The sequence below is a fragment of the Salvelinus alpinus genome, chromosome 8, assembly GCF_045679555.1.
Source record: "Salvelinus alpinus chromosome 8, SLU_Salpinus.1, whole genome shotgun sequence".
Classification (NCBI taxonomy): Eukaryota; Metazoa; Chordata; class Actinopteri; order Salmoniformes; family Salmonidae; genus Salvelinus; species Salvelinus alpinus.
Window position 1 is genome coordinate 1,209,723 of NC_092093.1, and position 23,601 is coordinate 1,233,323.

General features: G+C 48.5%; 1 protein-coding gene across 2 annotated transcripts in view; it reads right to left on the bottom strand.

The window, feature by feature from the left end:
* LOC139582417 (chloride intracellular channel protein 5-like) overlaps positions 1-23,601 on the bottom strand; it is an 81,856-nt gene that overhangs the window by 26,345 nt on the left and 31,910 nt on the right. The window contains exon 1 of one of the 2 annotated variants that reach the window (XM_071412383.1): positions 14,050-14,205. The exons of the other annotated variant lie outside the window; for it this stretch is intronic. Coding sequence (XP_071268484.1) covers positions 14,050-14,103 — 54 coding nt within the window. The 5' untranslated portion in view covers positions 14,104-14,205. Of the gene's footprint in view, positions 1-14,049; positions 14,206-23,601 lie in introns of those variants that run through there. 2 annotated transcript variants of the gene reach the window in all.

Consider the following 23,601-nt stretch of genomic DNA (forward strand, 5'->3'; position numbering starts at 1 on the left):
TAGCTAGTGTAGTATGGGGCGGGGAGGTCAGCCTAGATAGCTAGTGTAGTATGGGGCGGGGAGGTCAGCCTAGATAGCTAGTGTAGTATGGGGCGGGGAGGTCAGACTAGCTAGCTAGTGTAGTATGGGTCAGGGTGTGGGGGTCAGGCTAGCTAGTGTAGTATGGGTCAGGGTGTGGGGGTCAGGCTAGCTAGCTAGTGTAGTATGGGGCAGGGTGTGGGGGTCAGGCTAGCTAGTGTAGTATGGGTCAGGGTGTGGGGGTCAGGCTAGCTAGCTAGTGTAGTATGGGGCGGGGCATGGGGGTCAGGCTAGCTAGTGTAGTATGGGGCAGGGTGTGGGGGTCAGGCTAGCTAGTGTAGTATGGGGCAGGGTGTGGGGGTCAGGCTAGCTAGCTAGTGTAGTATGGGGCGGGGCATGGGGGTCAGGCTAGCTAGTGTAGTATGGGGTGGGGCATGGGGGTCAGGCTAGCTAGTGTAGTATGGGTCAGGGTGTGGGGGTCAGGCTAGCTAGCTAGTGTAGTATGGGGCGGGGCATGGGGGTCAGGCTAGTGTAGTATGGGGCGGGGCGGGGAGGTCAGCCTAGATAGCTAGTGTAGTATGGGTCGGGGAGGACAGGCTAGCTAGCTAGGGTAGTATGGGGCAGGGTGTGGGGGTCAGGTTAGATAGCTAGTGTAGTATGGGGCAGGGTGTGGGGGTCAGGCTAGCTAGTGTAGTATGGGGCAGGGTGTGGGGGTCAGGTTAGATAGCTAGTGTAGTATGATGGACCACTCTGTATCTGATGAGCCACTGTCTCTCTGTACCATGCTGACTAGACTGTATGCCAATGCCCCCCATTGATGCTGCAGTGAAGCTTCTGTCTATGTGTGTGTGCGTGCATGTGTGTGTGTTGAAGCTTCTGTCTATGTGTGCGTGCGTGCGTGTGTGTTGAAGCTTCTACAAGTGTATTGTTGTTGCTGAGCTGAGTTCTATGGGTCCTGTGGTAACACAATACACTGCAGATCATAATAGTCAACATCTAGAACACTGAGGACAATAGGACACGCTATAGAGGGACAGTGACAGCAAAGGACTGACCTAATACACTGACCGTTACTATGCAAACACTTCATTTGCTCACTGCGTCAATTTTTAAACGTTTAGTGTATTTGAGGTTTAAAAGGCATCCATAGTTTGTATTTTCCACTTTTAAATTTCAGACTTTATTTTTCCTTTACTAAAAATGTATCCACCGCTACAAATTTATAATCCACATAAATTATTCACATGCCACAATTTCAAAGATTTTACTGAGTTAAAGTTCATATGAGGAAATCAGTCAATTGAAATGAACCCGTTAGACCATAATCTATGGATTTAACATGACTGGGATACAGATACAGTATACATATACATGACTGGGATACAGTGTACTGGGAAAGTATTCAGACCCCTTGACTTTTTCTACATTTTGTTACATTACAGCCTTGTTCTAAAATTGATACAATTTTTTTTTTTTCCCTCATCGATGAGATTGAAAAGCAAAAACAGGTTTTAAGAAATTTTTGGAAAGGTATTCAAATTAAAAACAGAAATACCTTATTTGCATATTCCTTTTGCTATGAGACTCGAAATTGATCATCCTTGAGATGTTTTTTCTTGATTTGAGTCCACCTGTGGTAAATTCAATTGATTGAACGTGATTTGGAAAGGCACACACCTGTCTATATAATGTCCCACAGTTGAGAGTGAATGTCAGACAAAAAACCAAGCCTAGGATTTGTCCGTAGAGCTCAGAGACAGGATTGTGGCGAGGCACAGATCTGGGGAAGGGTACCAAAAAAAATCTGCAGCATTGAATGTCCCCCATCATTCTTAAATGAAAGAAGTTTAGAACCACCAAGACACTTCCTAGAGCTGGCCGCCCGGCCAAACTGAGCAATCGGGGGAGAAGGGCCTTGGTCAGGGAGGTGACCAAGAACACGATGGTTACTCTGACAGATGGGAGAACCTTCCAGAAGGACAACCATCTCTGCAGCACTCCACCAATCAAGCCTTTATGGCACCTAAAGGACTCAGACCATGAGAAAAAATATTTTCTGGTCTGATGAAACCAAGATTGAACTCTTTGTGTGTCACGTGCCACATCTGGAGGAAACCTGGCACCATCCCTACTGTGAAGCAGGATGGTGGCAGCATAATGCCGCGGGGATGTTTTTCAGCGGCAGGGACTGGGAGACTAGTCAGGATCGAGGGAAAAATGAACGGAGCAAAGTTCAGAGATCCTTGATGAAAACCTGTTCCAGAGCGCTCAGGACCTCAGACTGGGGAGAAGGTTCACCTCCCAACAGGACAATGATCCTAAACACACAGCCAAGACAACACAGGAGTGGCTTAAGGACAAGTCTCTGAATGTCCTTGAGTGGCCCAGCCAGAGCCCGGACTTGAACCCGATTGAACATCTCTGGCGGGACCTGAAAATAGATGTGCAGTGACTCTCTTCATCCAACCTGACAGGGCTTGAGAGGATCTGCAGAGAAGAATGGGAGAAACTCCCCAAATACAGGTGTGCCAAGCTTGTAGCGTCATACCCAAGAAGACTCGAGGCTGTAATCGCTGCCAAAGGTGTTTCAACAAAGTACTGAGTAAAGGGTAAGAATATTTCTGTTAATGTGATATTTCAGTTATTTGTTTTTGTATTGAATTTGCAAAAATTTCTACAACTGTTTTTGCTTTATCATTATGGGATATTGTGTGTAGATATATATATGGGGGGAAAACATTTAATACATTTTTAAATAAGGCTGTAATGTAACAAAATGTGGAAAAGTCAAGGGGTCTGAGTACTTTCTGAATGCACTGTATGTTGGTCACAGATACCTTTAATAAAAATGTACCTCACAATGGGCCTCAGAAGCATTTTGCTACACTCACAGTAAAATCTGCTAGCCATGTGTATGTGACCAATACAATTTGATTTGATCAAGGTTTTTCTGTGCATTCAAATTGCGATCAATAAAATGCTATTGTGTTCATTGTCCGTAGTTTATGCCTGCCAATACCATAATCCCACAGCCACCATGGGGCACTCTGTTCACAACATTGACATCAACAAACTGCTCGTAAAAACGACGCCATAAACATGGTCTACAGTTGTGAGGCCAGTTGGACACACTGCCAAATTCTCTAAAATGACATTGGATGCGGCTTATGGTAGAGAAATGAATGTTCAATTCTCTGGCAACAACTCTGGTGGATGGTCCTGCAGTCAGCAAGCCAAATGCACGCTCCCTCAACATGAGACTGTGGCATTGTGTTGTGTGAAAAAACTGTATATTTTAGAGTGGCCTTTTATTGTCCTCAGAACAAGGTGCACCTATGTAATGATCATATTGTTTAATCAGCTTCTGTTTATGCCACACCTGTCAGGTGGCTGGATTATCTTGACAAAGGATAAAATGCTCACTAACAGGGATGTAAACACATTTGAGAGAAATAATATTTTTGTGTGTATGGAACATTTCTGGGAACTTTTATTTCAGCTCATTAAACATGGGAACACCACTTTACATGTTGTGGTTTTGTTGTTCAGTGTATTATAACCCTCTGTACAACGCCAATATTACAGCTAAACTAAATAGACTAAGGAAGGACTGACGACAGACTGACCTGAGGAAGGACTGACCTGAGGAAGGACTGACGACAGACTGACCTGAGGAAGGACTGACCTGAGGAAGGACTGACGACAGACTGACCTGAGGAAGGACTGACCTGAGGAAGGACTGACCTGAGGAAAGACTGACGACAGACTGACCTGAGGAAGGACTGACGACAGACTGACCTGAGGAAGGACTGACCTGAGGAAGGACTGACCTGAGGAAAGACTGATGACAGACTGACCTGAGGAAGGACTGATGACAGACTGACCTGAGGAAGGACTGACAACAGACTGACCTGAGGAAGGACTGACGACAGACTGACCTGAGGAAGGACTGACGACAGACTGACCTGAGGAAGGACTGACAACAGACTGACCTGAGGAAGGACTGACGACAGACTGACCTGAGGAAGGACTGATGACAGACTGACCTGAGGAAGGACTGACAACAGACTGACTTGAGGAGGAGCTGATAATAGCCTGACCTGAGGAGGGGCTGACGACAGACTGACCTGAGGAAGGGCTGACAACGGACTGACCTGAGGGGCTGACGACAGACTGACCTGAGAAAGGGCTGACGACAGACTGACCTGAGGAAGGACTGACAACGGACTGACCTGAGGGACTGACGACGGAATGAACTGAGGAGGGGCTGACGACAGACTAACCTAACGGACTGACCTGAGGAAGGGCTGACGACGGACTGACCTGAGGAAGGGCTGACCTAACGGACTGACCTGAGGAGGGGCTGACCTAACGGACTGACCTGAGGAAGGGCTGACGACGGAATGACCTGAGGAGGGGCTGACAACGGACTGACCTGACGACCGACTGACCTGATGACGGATTGACCTGAGGAGGGGCTGACGACGGATTGACCTGAGGAGGGGCTGACGACAGACTGACCTAACAGACTGACCTGAAGAGGGGCTGACCTAACGGACTGACCTAAGAAAGGGCTGACCTAATGGACTGACCTGAGGAAGGGCTGACAACAGACTGACCTGAGGAAGGGCTGACAACAGACTGACCTGAGGAAAGGCTGACCTGAGGAAGGGCTGACCTAACGGACTGACCTGAGGAGGGGCTGACCTAACGGACTGACCTGAATAAGGGCTGACCTAACGGACTGACCTGAGGAAGGGCTGACCTAACGGACTGACCTGAGGAAGGGCTGACGACAGACTGACCTGAGGAAGGGCTGACCTAACGGACTGACCTGACGACAGGCTGACCTGACGACAGGCTGACCTGACGACGTACTGACCTGACGGACTGACCTGAGGAAGGGCTGACCTGACGCACTGACCTGACGACAGGCTGACCTGAGGAAGGGCTGACATGACGGACTGACCTGAGGAAGGGCTGACATGACGGATTGACCTGAGGAAGGGCTGACCTAACGGACTGACCTGAGGAAGGGCTGACCTAACGGACTGACCTGAGGAGGGGCTGACAACAGACTGACCTGAGGAGGGGCTGACAACAGACTGACCTGAGGAGGGGCTGACCTAACGGACTGACCTGAGGAGGGGCTGACCTAACGGACTGACCTGAGGAGGGGCTGACAACGGACTGACCTGACGACAGGCTGACCTGACGACGTACTGACCTGACGATAGACTGACCTAAGGAGGGGCTGACAACGGACTGACCTGAGGAGGGGCTGACAACGGACTGACCTGAGGAAGGGCTGACCTGACGCACTGACCTGACGACGGACTGACCTGAGGAAGGGCTGACCTGACGGACTGACCTGAGGAAGGGCTGACCTGACGGACTGACCTGAGGAAGGGCTGACAACGGACTGACCTAAGGAGGGGCTGACAACGGACTGACCTAAGGAGGGGCTGACCTAACGGACTGACCTGAGGAGGGGCTGACCTAACGGACTGACCTGAGGAGGGGCTGACAACGGACTGACCTGACGACAGGCTGACCTGACGACGTACTGACCTGACGATAGACTGACCTAAGGAGGGGCTGACAATGGACTGACCTAAGGAGGGGCTGACCTAACGGACTGACCTGAGGAGGGGCTGACAACGGACTGACCTGACGACAGGCTGACCTGACGACGTACTGACCTCACGATAGACTGACCTAAGGAGGGGCTGACAACGGACTGACCTAAGGAGGGGCTGACAACGGACTGACCTAAGGAGGGGCTGACCTAACGGACTGACCTGAGGAGGGGCTGACCTAACGGACTGACCTCAGGAGGGGCTGACAACGGACTGACCTGAGGAGGGGCTGACCTAACGGACTGACCTGAGGAGGGGCTGACAACGGACTGACCTGAGGAGGGGCTGACCTAACAGACTGACCTGAGGAAGGGCTGACGACGGACTGACCTGAGGAAGGGCTGACAACAGACTGACCTGAGGAGGGGCTGACCTAACGGACTGACCTGAGGATGGGCTGACAACAGACAAACGGGGTACAAAGCACAGGATTTAACTCAAGTAGAATGACCTGAGGTTCATTGGAGAGATGACAGCTTGTTCAAATCCAAAACATTTACAATCAAATGTATATTTAAGATGAAGTTACCCTGGTTTGATATGGTGTGTGTCCACTACCCACAGTCCTTTGGGGTGAATAAACTCCAGGCTAGTCATGGATTCTCAGAGCAGTGGTTCAGCAGATCTGATAGACTGACCTGCACCAACCTGATGTTAGGGCACTGGACTGAACTGACCTTCACCAACCTGATGTTAGGGCTCTGGACTGAACTGACCTGATGCACGGACCAGATACACTGACCTGATGAACCTACTACAACTCTCATCTCCTCTTACCAAAGACACCTTGATGTTTACCATGAGGTTGCCCTGGTTTGTTTTGATAGTACCCACTGTCCACAGTACGCTGGGGTGAATACATTACAGGTCAGTCCCCTTGTCTCAGAAGAGAGATTTAGTTGAGGCTAAAGCACTGTGAGCTGTTTAGTGTTAAGTAGTATCAGAATCTCTTCAAATCAATAGTACCCCTCTTCCTGACCTTAATGTGTGAACCTCCTCTTCTGGACCGTAATGTGTGAACCTCCTCTTCCTGACCTTAATGTGTGAACCTCCTCTTCCTGACCGTAATGTGTGAACCTCCTCTTCCTGACCTTAATGTGTGAACCTCCTCTTCCTGACCGTAATGTGTGAACCTCCTCTTCCTGACTGTAATGTGTGAACCTCCTCTTCCTGACCGTAATGTGTGAACCTCCTCTTCCTGACCTTAATGTGTGAACCTCCTCTTCCTGACCGTAATGTGTGAATCTCCTCTTCTGGACCGTAATGTGTGAACCTCCTCTTCCTGACCTTAATGTGTGAATCTCCTCTTCCCTGTAACATGTGTGAACCTCCTCTTCCTGACCGTAATGTGTGAACCTCCTCTTCCTGACCTTAATGTGTGAACCTCCTCTTCCTGACCTTAATGTGTGAATCTCCTCTTCCTGACCTTAATGTGTGAACCTCCTCTTCCTGACCTTAATGTGTGAACCTCCTCTTCCTGACCTTAATGTGTGAACCTCCTCTTCCTGACCTTAATGTGTGAACCTCCTCTTCCTGACCTTAATGGGTGAACCTCCTCTTCCTGACCGTAATGTGTGAACCTCCTCTTCCTGACCGTAATGTGTGAACCTCCTCTTCCTGACCTTAATGTGTGAACCTCCTCTTCCTGACCTTAATGTGTGAACCTCCTCTTCCCTTTAACATGTGTGAACCTCCTCTAACGGACCGTAATGTGTGAACCTCCTCTTCTGGACCGTAATGTGTGAACCTGCTCTTCCGGACCGTAATGTGAGGGTCCTTTAACATGTGTGAACCTCCTCATCCGGACCGTAATGTGAGGGTCCTGTAACACGTGTGAACCTCCTCTTCCGGACCGTAATGTGAGGGTCCTTTAACATGTGTGAACCTCCTCATCCGGACCGTAATGTGAGGGTCCTTTAACATGTGTGAACCTCCTCTTCCGAACCGTAATGTGAGGGTCCTGTAACATGTGTGATGTGAGTTAGCTTGGATCCTAGGAGATGCAGTGCAGGTCCGTGTGATGTCTGTCACTCCCTCTATATAGGGCAGGTCCCCCACGGCAGCATGGGGAACAGAGATGAAACAGGTCTTGGTTTTCAGTCTTGGACTGTCTGTTTTTTACCTTCAGGTCTGTAGTTTTTAAAATAAGGAACGTGTAAAGCGGATAATAGTCAGTGATGTGTCAGTTGTCCCCTGAGACCATGTCAGCTGATTGTCAGGCCACACGGCTGGCTGCACACTGATTCATAACCTTCCTCTAGTCCTCCAGGTACCCACACCTGCTTCTCTCTGCCTCCTCTTCCTCTAGTCCTCCAGCTACCCACACCTGCTTCTCTCTGCCTCCCCTTCCTCTAGTCCTCCAGGTACCCACACCTGCTTCTCTCTGCCTCCCCTTCCTCTAGTCCTCCAGGTACCCACACCTGCTTCTCTCTGCCTCCCCTTCCTCTAGTCCTCCAGGTACCAACACCTGCTTCTCTCTGCCTCCCCTTCCTCTAGTCCTCCAGGTTCCCACACCTGCTTCTCTCTGCCTCCCCTTCCTCTAGTCCTCCAGGTACCCACACCTGCTTCTCTCTGCCTCCCCTTCCTCTAGTCCTCCAGGTACCCACACCTGCTTCTCTCTGCCTCCCCTTCCTCTAGTCCTCCAGGTACCAACACCTGCTTCTCTCTGCCTCCCCTTCCTCTAGTCCTGCAGGTACCCACACCTGCTTCTCTCTGCCTCCCCTTCCTCTAATCCTCCAGGTACCCGCACATGCTTCTCTCTGCCTCCCCTTCCTCTAATCCTCCAGGTACCCACACCTGCTTCTCTCTGCCTCCCCTTCCTCTAGTCCTGCAGGTACCCACACCTGCTTCTCTCTGCCTCCCCTTCCTCTAGTCATCCAGGTACCCACACCTGCTTCTCTCTGCCTCCCCTTCCTCTAGTCCTGCAGGTACCCACACCTGCTTCTCTCTGCCTCCCCTTCCTCTAGTCCTCCAGGTACCCACACCTGCTTCTCTCTGCCTCACCTTCCTCTAGTCCTCCAGGTACCAACACCTGCTTCTCTCTGCCTCCCCTTCCTCTAGTCCTCCAGGTACCCACACCTGCTTCTCTCTGCCTCCCCTTCCTCTAGTCCTCCAGGTACCCACACCTGCTTCTCTCTGCCTCCCCTTCCTCTAATCCTCCAGGTACCCACACCTGCTTCTCTCTGCCTCCCCTTCCTCTAGTCCTCCAGGTATCCACACCTGCTTCTCTCTGCCTCCCCTTCCTCTAGTCCTCCAGGTACCCACTCCTGCTTCTCTCTGCCTCCCCTTCCTCTAGTCCTCCAGGTACCCACACCTGCTTCTCTCTGCCTCCCCTTTCTCTAGTACTGCAGGTACCCACACCTGCTTCTCTCTGCCTCCCCTTCCTCTAGTCCTCCAGGTACCAACACCTGCTTCTCTCTGCCTCCCCTTCCTCTAGTCCTCCAGCTACCCACACCTGCTTCTCTCTGCCTCCCCTTCCTCTAGTCCTCCAGGTACCCACACCTGCTTCTCTCTGCCTCCCCTTCCTCTAGTCCTCCAGGTACCCACACCTGCATCTCTCTGCCTCCCCTTCCTCTAGTCCTCCATGTACCTACACCTGCTTCTCTCTGCCTCCCCTTCCTCTAGTCCTCCAGGTACCTACACCTGCTTCTCTCTGCCTCCCCTTCCTCTAGTCCTGCAGGTACCCACACCTGCTTCTCTCTGCCTCCCCTTCCTCTAATCCTCCAGGTACCTACACCTGCTTCTCTCTGCCTCCCCTTCCTCTAGTCCTCCAGGTACCCACACCTGCTTCTCTCTGCCTCCCCTTCCTCTAGTCCTCCAGGTACCCACACCTGCTTCTCTCTGCCTCCCCTTCCTCTAGTCCTCCAGGTACCAACACCTGCTTCTCTCTGCCTCCCCTTCCTCTAGTCCTCCAGGTACCAACACCTGCTTCTCTCTGCCTCCCCTTCCTCTAGTCCTCCAGGTACCTACACCTGCTTTTCTCTGCCTCCCCTTCATCTAGTCCTGCAGGTACCTACACCTGCTTCTCTCTGCCTCCCCTTCCTCTAGTCCTCCAGGTACCCACACCTGCTTCTCTCTGCCTCCCCTTCCTCTAGTCCTCCAGGTACCAACACCTGCTTCTCTCTGCCTCCCCTTCCTCTAGTCCTCCAGGTACCCACACCTGCTTCTCTCTGCCTCCCCTTCCTCTAGTCCTCCAGGTACCCACACCTGCTTCTCTCTGCCTCCCCTTCCTCTAGTCCTCCAGGTACCCACACCTGCTTCTCCCTGCCTCCCCTTCCTCTTGTCCTCCAGGTACCCACACCTGCTTCTCTCTGCCTCCCCTTCCTCTAGTCCTCCAGGTACCCACACCTGCTTCTCTCTGCCTCCCCTTCATCTAGTCCTCCAGGTACCCACACCTGCTTCTCTCTGCCTCCCCTTCCTCTAGTCCTCCAGGTACCCACACCTGCTTCTCTCTGCCTCCCCTTCCTCTAGTCCTCCAGGTACCCACACCTGCTTCTCTCTGCCTTCCCTTCCTCTAGTCCTCCAGGTACCCACACCTGCTTCTCTCTGCCTCCCCTTCCTCTAGTCCTCCAGGTACCCACACCTGCTTCTCTCTACCTCCCCTTCCTCTAGTCCTCCAGGTACCCACACCTGCTTCTCTCTGCCTCCCCTTCCTCTAGTCCTCCAGGTACCCACACCTGCTTCTCTCTGCCTCCCCTTCCTCTAGTCCTCCAGGTACCCACACCTGCTTCTCTCTGCCTCCCCTTCCTCTAGTCCTCCAGGTACCCACACCTGCTTCTCTCTGCCTCCCCTTCCTCTAGTCCTCCAGGTACCCACACCTGCTTCTCTCTGCCTCCCCTTCCTCTAGTCCTCCAGGTACCCACACCTGCTTCTCTCTGCCTCCCCTTCCTCTAGTCCTCCAGGTACCAACACCTGCTTCTCTCTGCCTCCCCTTCCTCTAGTCCTCCAGGTACCAACACCTGCTTCTCTCTGCCTCCCCTTCCTCTAGTCCTCCAGGTACCTACACCTGCATCTCTCTGCCTCCCCTTCCTCTAGTCCTCCAGGTACCCACACCTGCTTCTCTCTGCCTCCCCTTCCTCTAGTCCTGCAGGTACCCACACCTGCTTCTCTGTGCCTCCCCTTCCTCTAGTCCTCCAGGTACCCACACCTGCTTCTCTCTGCCTCCCCTTCCTCTAGTCCTCCAGGTACCTACACCTGCTTCTCTCTGCCTCCCCTTCCTCTAGTCCTCCAGGTACCCACACCTGCTTCTCTCTGCCTCCCCTTCCTCTAGTCCTCCAGGTACCCACACCTGCTTCTCTCTGCCTCCCCTTCCTCTAGTCCTCCAGGTACCAACACCTGCTTCTCTCTGCCTCCCCTTCCTCTAGTCCTCCAGGTACCCACACCTGCTTCTCTCTGCCTCCCCTTCCTCTAGTCCTCCAGGTACCCACACCTGCTTCTCTCTGCCTCCCCTTCCTCTAGTCCTCCAGGTACCTACACCTGCTTCTCTCTGCCTCCCCTTCCTCTAGTCCTCCAGGTACCCACACCTGCTTCTCTCTGCCTCCCCTTCCTCTAGTCCTCCTCTAGTCCTCCAGCCACCCCTTCCTCTAGTCCTCCAGGTACCAACACCTGCTTCTCTCTGCCTCCCCTTCCTCTAGTCCTCCAGGTACCCACACCTGCTTCTCTCTGCCTCCCCTTCCTCTAGAGGGGGGGGGGGGGGCTGTGGAGAACACAACAGCCGATATCATGTGGCTGATATCTGGACCTGTATATAGTGTCTCAGTGAGAGTACTGGTCCAGGATCAGGTTCCCCCCTCTTATTCATTATGATGTAAAAGTCCAAACAGATCCTGGACACTCTGTGCATACGGCCCAGAACCAGGATGGATGCAGTTTGTACCGAGGATATAGAGTGGATTAGGTAGGATAATGTTCTACCACAACACTGTAGCCAGAGTGCAGGTTGGAGAAGGCTGTAATACTCTGCAACACCTTGAGTATTGGTGTCTACTGGGTCGACCTCAGCAGAGCCTGTTGCTACTGTAACTCTAACCCTACTGGTACAACACACACTGTCCACTACACCACACTACACACTGTCCACTACTACACTACACACTGTCCACTACTACACTACACACTGTCCACTACACCACACTACACACTGTCCACTACTACACTACACACTGTCCACTAATACACTACACACTGTCCACTAATACACTACACACTGTCCTCTACTACACTACACACTGTCCACTAATACACTACACACTGTCCACTACTACACTACACTACACACTGTCCACTACTACACTACACACTGTCCTCTACTACACTACACACTGTCCACTACTACACTACACACTGTCCACTACTACACTACACACTGTCCACTACTACACTACACTACACACTGTCCACTACTACACTACACACTGTCCACTACTACACTACACACTGTCCACTACACCACACTACACACTGTCCACTACTACACTACACACTGTCCACTACTACACTGCACACTGTCCACTACTACACTACACACTGTCCACTACTACACTACACACTGTCCACTACTACACTACACACTGTCCACTACTACACTACACACTGTCCACTACTACACTACACACTGTCCACTACTACACTACACACTGTCCTCTACTACACTACACACTGTCCACTACTACACTACACTACACACTGTCCCCTACTACACTACACACTGTCCACTACTACACTACACACCGTCCACTACTACACTACACACTGTCCACTACTACACTACACTACACACTGTCCACTACTACACTACTACTACACTACACACTGTCCACTACTACACTACACTACACACTGTCCTCTACTACAGTACACTACACACTGTCCACTACTACACTACACACTGTCCACTACTACACTACACACTGTCCACTACTACACTACACACTGTCCACTACTACACTACACTACACACTGTCCACTACTACACTACACACTGTCCACTACTACACTACACACTGTCCACTACTACACTACACACTGTCCACTACTACACTACACTACACACTGTCCACTACTACACTACACACTGTCCACTACACCACACTACACACTGTCCACTACTACACTACACACTGTCCACTACTACACTGCACACTGTCCACTACTACACTACACACTGTCCACTACTACACTACACACTGTCCACTACTACACTACACACTGTCAACTACTACACTACACACTGTCCACTACTACACTACACACTGTCCACTACTACACTACACACTGTCCACTACTACACTACACACTGTCCACTACTACACTACACACTGTCCACTACTACACTACACACTGTCCTCTACTACACTACACACTGTCCACTACTACACTACACTACACACTGTCCACTACTACACTACACACTGTCCACTACTACACTACACTACACACTGTCCACTACTACACTACACACTGTCCACTACTACACTACACACTGTCCACTACTACACTACACACTGTCCACTACTACACTACACTACACACTGTCCACTACTACACTACACACTGTCCACTACTACACTACACACTACACACTGTCCACTACTACACTACACTACACACTGTCCACTACTACACTACACACTGTCCACTACTACACTACACACTGTCCACTACTACACTACACACTGTCCACTACTACACTACACACTGTACACTAGTACACTACACACTGTCCACTACACACTGTCCACTACTACACTACACACTGTCCTCTACTACACTACACACTGTCCACTACTACACTACACACTGTACACTAGTACACTACACACTGTCCACTACACACTGTCCACTACTACACTACACACTGTCCACTACTACACTACACACTGTCCACTACACACTGTCCACTACTACACTACACACTGTCCTCTACTACACTACACACTGTCCACTACTACACTACAGAACACACATGCAACATGTACTTTCCACTAAACAACTCTGACCCTAAATCTGAAATCTTAAGTTTGCTAAAAAATAATTTATATATATAATTTAAAAAACATCTGTCATGTTATCTCTACAACTGAATCTTGTGCGTGAAAGACACACACACACACCTCTCACACACACACCTCTCACACACACACCTCTCACACACACACCTCTCACACACACCTCTCACACACACCTCTCACACACACCTCTCACACACACACCTCTCACACACACACCTCTCACACACACACCTCTCACACACACACCTCTCACACACACACCTCACACACACACCTCTCACACACACACCTCTCACACACACACCTCTCACACACACACCTCTCACACACACACCTCTCACACACTGTCACACACACACACACACCTGTCACACACATCTTACCTTAACAAAAAGCTCTATCTCAGGGTCTCTGTCTCCTCCGTTTGGTGAGGTCATGTCTGTCTTTCTGACGGGCTGTCTGTCTGTCTGTCCGTCCTCCTGGTTTACTGTCCCTTACGTTGCAGTAAGAGCCAAATCCTGCACGTCTTCAAAATCAAGTCCCATCCACAGTCCTGTAGCCTACATCCTCCTGTATGTCCTGATCACAGAGCTCTCCTGCTCCTAGCGAAGGATGTTTTGTTCTGTATTGCCCCGCAGCTCTACTTTCCTCCTGTTTCCTCCAGGCTCCAACAACGTTGTCAGGTGGATGCAGAGTGAAACAGGTAACAACAGCAGTAGACCAGGTGTGGCTCTGATTTGGCCCTAGCTACAGCTGAGTGATGAGAAGCAGATAGCTCTGACTGACACAGAGAGAGAGAGAGAGAGGGGAACAGAACAGGTGGCAGACTATAGCAAAGGGGCGGAGCTCTGTAGCCCTCACTCAGTCCATCTCTCTCTCGCTCTCTCCCCCTCACTTCACCAACTCTCTCCCTCGTCTCTCTTTCTCTCCCCCCTCACTCCCTGACTCACCTCATCCCTGATCTCTCTCTCTCTCTCCCTCCCTCCCCTCTCATCTCCCTTCCTCCATCTCTCTCTCTCTCCCCCTCAGCATCAGTGAAAACTCACTACTTTCGTCAGTGAAATCAGGTCAGGCACAGCGCCTCCTCTCTGAAGGCTGTACGGTCACTCTTGTTTAATGATCGTTGCATGACATTCTAGTCATAAACATAAACAGGTGTTAGATATGGAAATTAGGCTGCTTCTCCTGGTCTTGTGATTCACTCCATATTATAGAAGTATTAAATCTGCTCTGAATTCTATAAATCTGAATGATACCCTTCAACCTAGTCTGATATCAGGAAGCATATATTTGCTCCAAATCCTAAATAAATTAACCCCTTAGAGTAACTATAATCTCACAGATAAACAGGTGAACACTTCCTCCAGCAGCAAAAGAAAGAAAGAAAGAAAGAAAGAAAGAAAGAAAGAAAGAAAGAAAGAAAGAGAGAGAGAGAGAGAGAGAGAGAGAGAGAGAGAGAGAGAGAGAGAGAGAGAGAGAGAGAGAGAGAGAGAGAGAGAGAGAGAAGTAGCATCATGTATATTTAATGTGCGTTCACAGTTCTGCCTGGCAGGCTAACTAACACAACTTATATCTGATCTGACCAGACAGAGAGGAATCCTGTTACATTATTCATGCTTGGATTTGGTTTTAGCTGCTGGGGCCTCATGGTTTCTACTGCATGGAGACTCTAACTCTGGGGCTCATGGTTTCTACTGCATGGGGACTCTAACCCAGGGCCTCATGGTTTCTACTGCATGGGGACTCTAACCCAGGGGCTCATGGTTTCTACTGCATGGGGACTCTAACCCAGGGGCTAATGGTTTCTACTGCATGGGGACTCTAATCCTGAGGCCTCATGGTTTCTACTGCACGGGGACTCTAATCCTGGGCCTCATGGTTTCTACTGCACGGGGACTCTAACCCTGGGCCTAATGGTTTCTACTGCATGGGGACTCTAATCCTGAGGCCTCATGGTTTCTACTGCACGGGGACTCTAATCCTGGGCCTCATGGTTTCTATTGCATGGGGACTCTAACCCAGGGCCTCATGGTTTCTACTGCATGGGAACTCTAATCCTGAGGCCTCATGGTTTCTACTGCATGGGGACTCTAACCCTGGGGCCTCAAGGTGTCTGTAAATGACCAATATAGGTAGAAAGATCTAGAGTATAATGTAGGTAGAAAGATCTAGAGTATGTGAGCAACAACAACAACAAGGAATGATAGATAATGTCCTCTACATAAGTACCTCCCAACCTATTACCACTTCATCCCTGAATATATGGAATATTTATTCACAGGTATAATTACTACCTTTCATCACACAGGGTTCCATACTGATGGAAGGCTCAGTTGGATTAAGTCTGGAGAGAGAGACAACACCCCCCTCTAGTGGTCGACTGACACACTTCTCTTCAGAGGGAGATTGTATTCTACCTACCCAGATCAGCTGTATTCTACCTACCTAGCCAGATCAGCTGTATTCTACCTACCCAGATCAGCTGTATTCTACCTACCTACCCAGACCAGCTGTATTCTACCTACCCAGATCAGCTGTATTCTACCTAGCCAGATCAGCTGTATTCTACCTACCCAGATCAGCTGTATTCTACCTACCCAGATCAGCTGTATTCTACCTACCTAGCCAGATCAGCTGTATTCTACCTAGCCAGATCAGCTGTATTCTACCTACCCAGATCAGCTGTATTCTACCTACCCAGATCAGCTGTATTCTACCTACCTAGCCAGATCAGCTGTATTCTACCTAACCAGATCAGCTGTATTCTACCTACCAAGATCAGCTGTATTCTACCTAGCCAGATCAGCTGTATTCTACCAAGCCAGATCAGCTGTATTCTACCTACCAAGCCAGATCAGCTGTATTCTACCTACCCAGATCAGCTGTATTCTACCTACCTAGTCAGATCAGCTGTATTCTACCTACCCAGATCAGCTGTATTCTACCTACCTAGTCAGATCAGCTGTATTCTACCTACCTAGCCAGATCAGCTGTATTCTACCTACCCAGATCAGCTGTATTCTACCTACCTAGCCAGATCAGCTGTATTCTACCTACCTAGTCAGATCAGCTGTATTCTACCAAGCCAGATCAGCTGTATTATACCTACCTAGTCAGATCAGCTGTATTCTACCTACCTAGCCAGATCAGCTGTATTCTACCTACCTAGCCAGATCAGCTGTATTCTACCTACCCAGATCAGCTGTATTCTACCTACCTAGTCAGATCAGCTGTATTCTACCAAGCCAGATCAGCTGTATTATACCTACCTAGTCAGATCAGCTGTATTCTACCTACCTAGCCAGATCAGCTGTATTCTACCTACCTAGCCAGATCAGCTGTATTCTACCTACCCAGATCAGCTGTATTCTACCTACCTAGCCAGATCAGCTGTATTCTACCTACCTAGTCAGATCAGCTGTATTCTACCTACCCAGTCAGATCAGCTGTATTCTACCTACCCAGTCAGATCAGCTGTATTCTACCTACCCAGTCAGATCAGCTGTATTCTACCTAGCCAGATCAGCTGTATTCTACCTACCTAGTCAGATCAGCTGTATTCTACCTACCTAGATCAGCTGTGTTCTACCTACCTAGCAAGATCAGCTGTGTTCTACCTACCTACCCAGATCAGCTGTATTCTACCTACCTAGCCAGATCAGCTGTATTCTACCTACCTAGATCAGCTGTATTCTACCTACCTAGCCAGATCAGCTGTATTCTACCTACCTAGCCAGATCAGCTGTATTCTACCTACCTAGTCAGATCAGCTGTATTCTACCTAGTCAGATCAGCTGTATTCTACCTACCTAGTCAGATCAGCTGTATTCTACCTACCTAGCCAGATCAGCTGTATTCTACCTACCTAGTCAGATCAGCTGTATTCTACCTACCTAGTCAGATCAGCTGTATTCTACCTACCTAGATCAGCTGTGTTCTACCTACCTAGCAAGATCAGCTGTGTTCTACCTACCTACCCAGATCAGCTGTATTCTACCTACCTAGCCAGATCAGCTGTATTCTACCTACCTAGTCAGATCAGCTGTATTCTACCTACCTAGCCAGATCAGCTGTATTCTACCTACCCAGATCAGCTGTATTCTACCTACCTAGTCAGATCAGCTGTATTCTACCTACCTAGCCAGATCAGCTGTATTCTACCTAGCCAGATCAGCTGTATTCTACCTACCTAGCCAGATCAGCTGTATTCTACCTACCTAGTCAGATCAGCTGTATTCTACCAAGCCAGATCAGCTGTATTCTACCTACCTAGTCAGATCAGCTGTATTCTACCTACCTAGCCAGATCAGCTGTATTCTACCTACCTAGCCAGATCAGCTGTATTCTACCTACCCAGATCAGCTGTATTCTACCTACCTAGCCAGATCAGCTGTATTCTACCTACCTAGTCAGATCAGCTGTATTCTACCTACCTAGCCAGATCAGCTGTATTCTACCTACCTAGCCAGATCAGCTGTATTCTACCTACCCAGATCAGCTGTATTCTACCTACCTAGTCAGATCAGCTGTATTCTACCTAGCCAGATCAGCTGTATTCTACCTAGCCAGATCAGCTGTATTCTACCTACCTAGCCAGATCAGCTGTATTCTACCTACCTAGTCAGATCAGCTGTATTCTACCTACCTAGATCAGCTGTATTCTACCTACCTAGTCAGATCAGCTGTATTCTACCTACCTAGTCAGATCAGCTGTATTCTACCTACCTAGTCAGATCAGCTGTATTCTACCTACCTAGATCAGCTGTATTCTACCTACCTAGTCAGATCAGCTGTATTCTACCTACCTAGTCAGATCAGCTGTATTCTACCTAACTAGCCAGATCAGCTGTATTCTACCTACCTAGCCAGATCAGCTGTATTCTACCTAGCCAGATCAGCTGTATTCTACCTACCTAGCCAGATCAGCTGTATTCTACCTACCTAGTCAGATCAGCTGTATTCTACCTACCTAGATCAGCTGTATTCTACCTACCTAGTCAGATCAGCTGTATTCTACCTACCTAGTCAGATCAGCTGTATTCTACCTACCTAGTCAGATCAGCTGTATTCTACCTACCTAGATCAGCTGTATTCTACCTACCTAGTCAGATCAGCTGTATTCTACCTACCTAGTCAGATCAGCTGTATTCTACCTAACTAGCCAGATCAGCTGTATTCTACCTACCTAGCCAGATCAGCTGTATTCTACCTACCCAGATCAGCTGTATTCTACCTACCTAGTCAGATCAGCTGTATTCTACCTAGCCAGATCAGCTGTATTCTAATTAGCCAGATCAGCTGTATTCTACCTACCTAGCCAGATCAGCTGTATTCTACCTACCTAGTCAGATCAGCTGTATTCTACCTACCTAGATCAGCTGTATTCTACCTACCTAGTCAGATCAGCTGTATTCTACCTACCTAGTCAGATCAGCTGTATTCTACCTACCTAGTCAGATCAGCTGTATTCTACCTACCTAGATCAGCTGTATTCTACCTACCTAGTCAGATCAGCTGTATTCTACCTACCTAGTCAGATCAGCTGTATTCTACCTAACTAGCCAGATCAGCTGTATTCTACCTACCTAGCCAGATCAGCTGTATTCTACCTAGCCAGATCAGCTGTATTCTACCTACCTAGCCAGATCAGCTGTATTCTACCTACCTAGTCAGATCAGCTGTATTCTACCTACCTAGATCAGCTGTATTCTACCTACCTAGTCAGATCAGCTGTATTCTACCTACCTAGTCAGATCAGCTGTATTCTACCTACCTAGTCAGATCAGCTGTATTCTACCTACCTAGATCAGCTGTATTCTACCTACCTAGTCAGATCAGCTGTATTCTACCTACCTAGTCAGATCAGCTGTATTCTACCTAACTAGCCAGATCAGCTGTATTCTACCTACCTAGCCAGATCAGCTGTATTCTACCTACCTAGCCAGATCAGCTGTATTCTACCTACCTAGTCAGATCAGCTGTATTCTACCTAGCCAGATCAGCTGTATTCTACCTAGCCAGATCAGCTGTATTCTACCTACCTAGTCAGATCAGCTGTATTCTACCTACCTAGCCAGATCAGCTGTATTCTACCTACCTAGCCAGATCAGCTGTATTCCACCTACCCAGATCAGCTGTATTCTACCTACCTAGCCAGATCAGCTGTATTCTACCTACCTAGTCAGATCAGCTGTATTCTACCTAGCCAGATCAGCTGTATTCTACCTACCTAGCCAGATCAGCTGTATTCTACCTACCTAGCCAGATCAGCTGTATTCTACCTACCTAGTCAGATCAGCTGTATTCTACCTACCTAGATCAGCTGTATTCTACCTACCTAGTCAGATCAGCTGTATTCTACCTACCTAGTCAGATCAGCTGTATTCTACCTACCTAGATCAGCTGTATTCTACCTACCTAGTCAGATCAGCTGTATTCTACCTACCTAGTCAGATCAGCTGTATTCTACCTAACTAGCCAGATCAGCTGTATTCTACCTACCTAGCCAGATCAGCTGTATTCTACCTACCTAGCCAGATCAGCTGTATTCTACCTACCTAGTCAGATCAGCTGTATTCTACCTAGCCAGATCAGCTGTATTCTACCTAGCCAGATCAGCTGTATTCTACCTACCTAGTCAGATCAGCTGTATTCTACCTACCTAGCCAGATCAGCTGTATTCTACCTACCTAGCCAGATCAGCTGTATTCTACCTACCTAGTCAGATCAGCTGTATTCTACCTACCTAGCCAGATCAGCTGTATTCTACCTACCTAGCCAGATCAGCTGTATTCTACCTACCCAGATCAGCTGTATTCTACCTACCTAGTCAGATCAGCTGTATTCTACCTAGCCAGATCAGCTGTATTCTACCTAGCCAGATCAGCTGTATTCTACCTACCTAGCCAGATCAGCTGTATTCTACCTACCTAGTCAGATCAGCTGTATTCTACCTACCTAGATCAGCTGTATTCTACCTACCTAGTCAGATCAGCTGTATTCTACCTACCTAGTCAGATCAGCTGTATTCTACCTACCTAGTCAGATCAGCTGTATTCTACCTACCTAGATCAGCTGTATTCTACCTACCTAGTCAGATCAGCTGTATTCTACCTACCTAGTCAGATCAGCTGTATTCTACCTAACTAGCCAGATCAGCTGTATTCTACCTACCTAGCCAGATCAGCTGTATTCTACCTAGCCAGATCAGCTGTATTCTACCTACCTAGCCAGATCAGCTGTATTCTACCTACCTAGTCAGATCAGCTGTATTCTACCTACCTAGATCAGCTGTATTCTACCTACCTAGTCAGATCAGCTGTATTCCACCTACCCAGATCAGCTGTATTCTACCTACCTAGCCAGATCAGCTGTATTCTACCTACCTAGTCAGATCAGCTGTATTCTACCTAGCCAGATCAGCTGTATTCTACCTACCTAGCCAGATCAGCTGTATTCTACCTACCTAGCCAGATCAGCTGTATTCTACCTACCTAGTCAGATCAGCTGTATTCTACCTACCCAGATCAGCTGTATTCTACCTACCTAGCCAGATCAGCTGTATTCTACCTATCTAGTCAGATCAGCTGTATTCTACCTACCTAGCCAGATCAGCTGTATTCTACATACCTAGCCAGATCAGCTGTATTCTACATACCTAGATCAGCTGTATTCTACCTACCTAGCCAGATCAGCTGTATTCTACATACCTAGATCAGCTGTATTCTACCTACCTAGTCAGATCAGCTGTATTCTACCTACCTAGCCAGATCAGCTGTATTCTACCTACCTAGCCAGATCAGCTGTATTCTACCTACCTACCCAGATCAGCTGTATTCTACCTACCAAGCCAGATCAGCTGTATTCTACCTACCTAGTCAGATCAGCTGTATTCTACCTACCTAGTCAGATCAGCTGTATTCTACCTAACCAGATCAGCTGTATTCTACCTACCTAGCCAGATCAGCTGTATTCTACCTACCTAGCCAGATCAGCTGTATTTTACCTACCTAGCCAGATCAGCTGTATTCTACCTACCTAGTCAGATCAGCTGTATTCTACCTACCTAGTCAGATAAGCTGTATTCTACCTACCCAGATCAGCTGTATTCTACCTACCTAGATCAGCTGTATTCTACCTAGCCAGATCAGCTGTATTCTACCTACCTAGTCAGATCAGCTGTATTCTACCTACCTAGTCAGATCAGCTGTATTCTACCTAGCCAGATCAGCTGTATTCTACCTACCTAGCCAGATCAGCTGTATTCTACCTACCTAGCCAGATCAGCTGTATTCTACCTACCTAGCCAGATCAGCTGTATTCTACCTACCTAGTCAGATCAGCTGTATTCTACCTACCTAGCCAGATCAGCTGTATTCTACCTACCTAGCCAGATCAGCTGTATTCTACCTACCTAGCCAGATCAGCTGTATTCTACCTACCTAGTCAGATCAGCTGTATTCTACCTACCTAGTCAGATCAGCTGTATTCTACCTACCTAGTCAGATAAGCTGTATTCTACCTACCCAGATCAGCTGTATTCTACCTACCTAGATCAGCTGTATTCTACCTAGCCAGATCAGCTGTATTCTACCTACCTAGTCAGATCAGCTGTATTCTACCTACCTAGTCAGATCAGCTGTATTCTACCTAGCCAGATCAGCTGTATTCTACCTACCTAGCCAGATCAGCTGTATTCTACCTACCTAGCCAGATCAGCTGTATTCTACCTACCTAGCCAGATCAGCTGTATTCTACCTACCTAGTCAGATCAGCTGTATTCTACCTACCTAGCCAGATCAGCTGTATTCTACCTACCTAGCCAGATCAGCTGTATTCTACCTACCTAGCCAGATCAGCTGTATTCTACCTACCTAGTCAGATCAGCTGTATTCTACCTACCTAGCTAGATCAGCTGTATTCTACCTACCTAGCCAGATCAGCTGTATTCTACCTACCTAGCCAGATCAGCTGTATTCTACCTACCTAGCTAGATCAGCTGTATTCTACCTACCTAGCAAGATCAGCTGTATTCTACCTACCTAGATCAGCTGTATTCTACCTACCTAGATCAGCTGTATTCTACCTACCTAGTCAGATCAGCTGTATTCTACCTACCTAGCCAGATCAGCTGTATTCTACCTACCTAGCCAGATCAGCTGTATTCTACCTACCTAGATCAGCTGTATTCTACCTACCTAGATCAGCTGTATTCTACCTACCTAGTCAGATCAGCTGTATTCTACCTACCTAGCCAGATCAGCTGTATTCTACCTACCGAGATCAGCTGTATTCTACCTACCTAGTCAGATCAGCTGTATTCTACCTACCTAGCCAGATCAGCTGTATTCTACCTACCTAGCCAGATCAGCTGTATTCTACCTACTTAGTCAGATCAGCTGTATTCTACCTACCTAGCCAGATCAGCTGTATTCTACCTACCGAGCCAGATCAGCTGTATTCTACCTACCTAGTCAGATCAGCTGTATTCTACCTACCTAGTCAGATCAGCTGTATTCTACCTACCTAGCCAGATCAGCTGTATTCTACCTACCTAGTCAGATCAGCTGTATTCTACCTACCTAGATCAGCTGTATTCTACCTACCTAGTCAGATCAGCTGTATTCTACCTACCCAGATCAGCTGTATTCTACCTACCTAGATCAGCTGTATTCTACCTAGCCAGATCAGCTGTATTCTACCTACCTAGTCAGATCAGCTGTATTCTACCTACCTAGCCAGATCAGCTGTATTCTACCTACCCAGTCAGATCAGCTGTATTCTACCTACCTAGATCAGCTGTATTCTACCTACCTAGTCAGATCAGCTGTATTCTACCTACCCAGATCAGCTGTATTCTACCTACCTAGTCAGATCAGCTGTATTCTACCTACCTAGATCAGCTGTATTCTACCTACCTAGTCAGATCAGCTGTA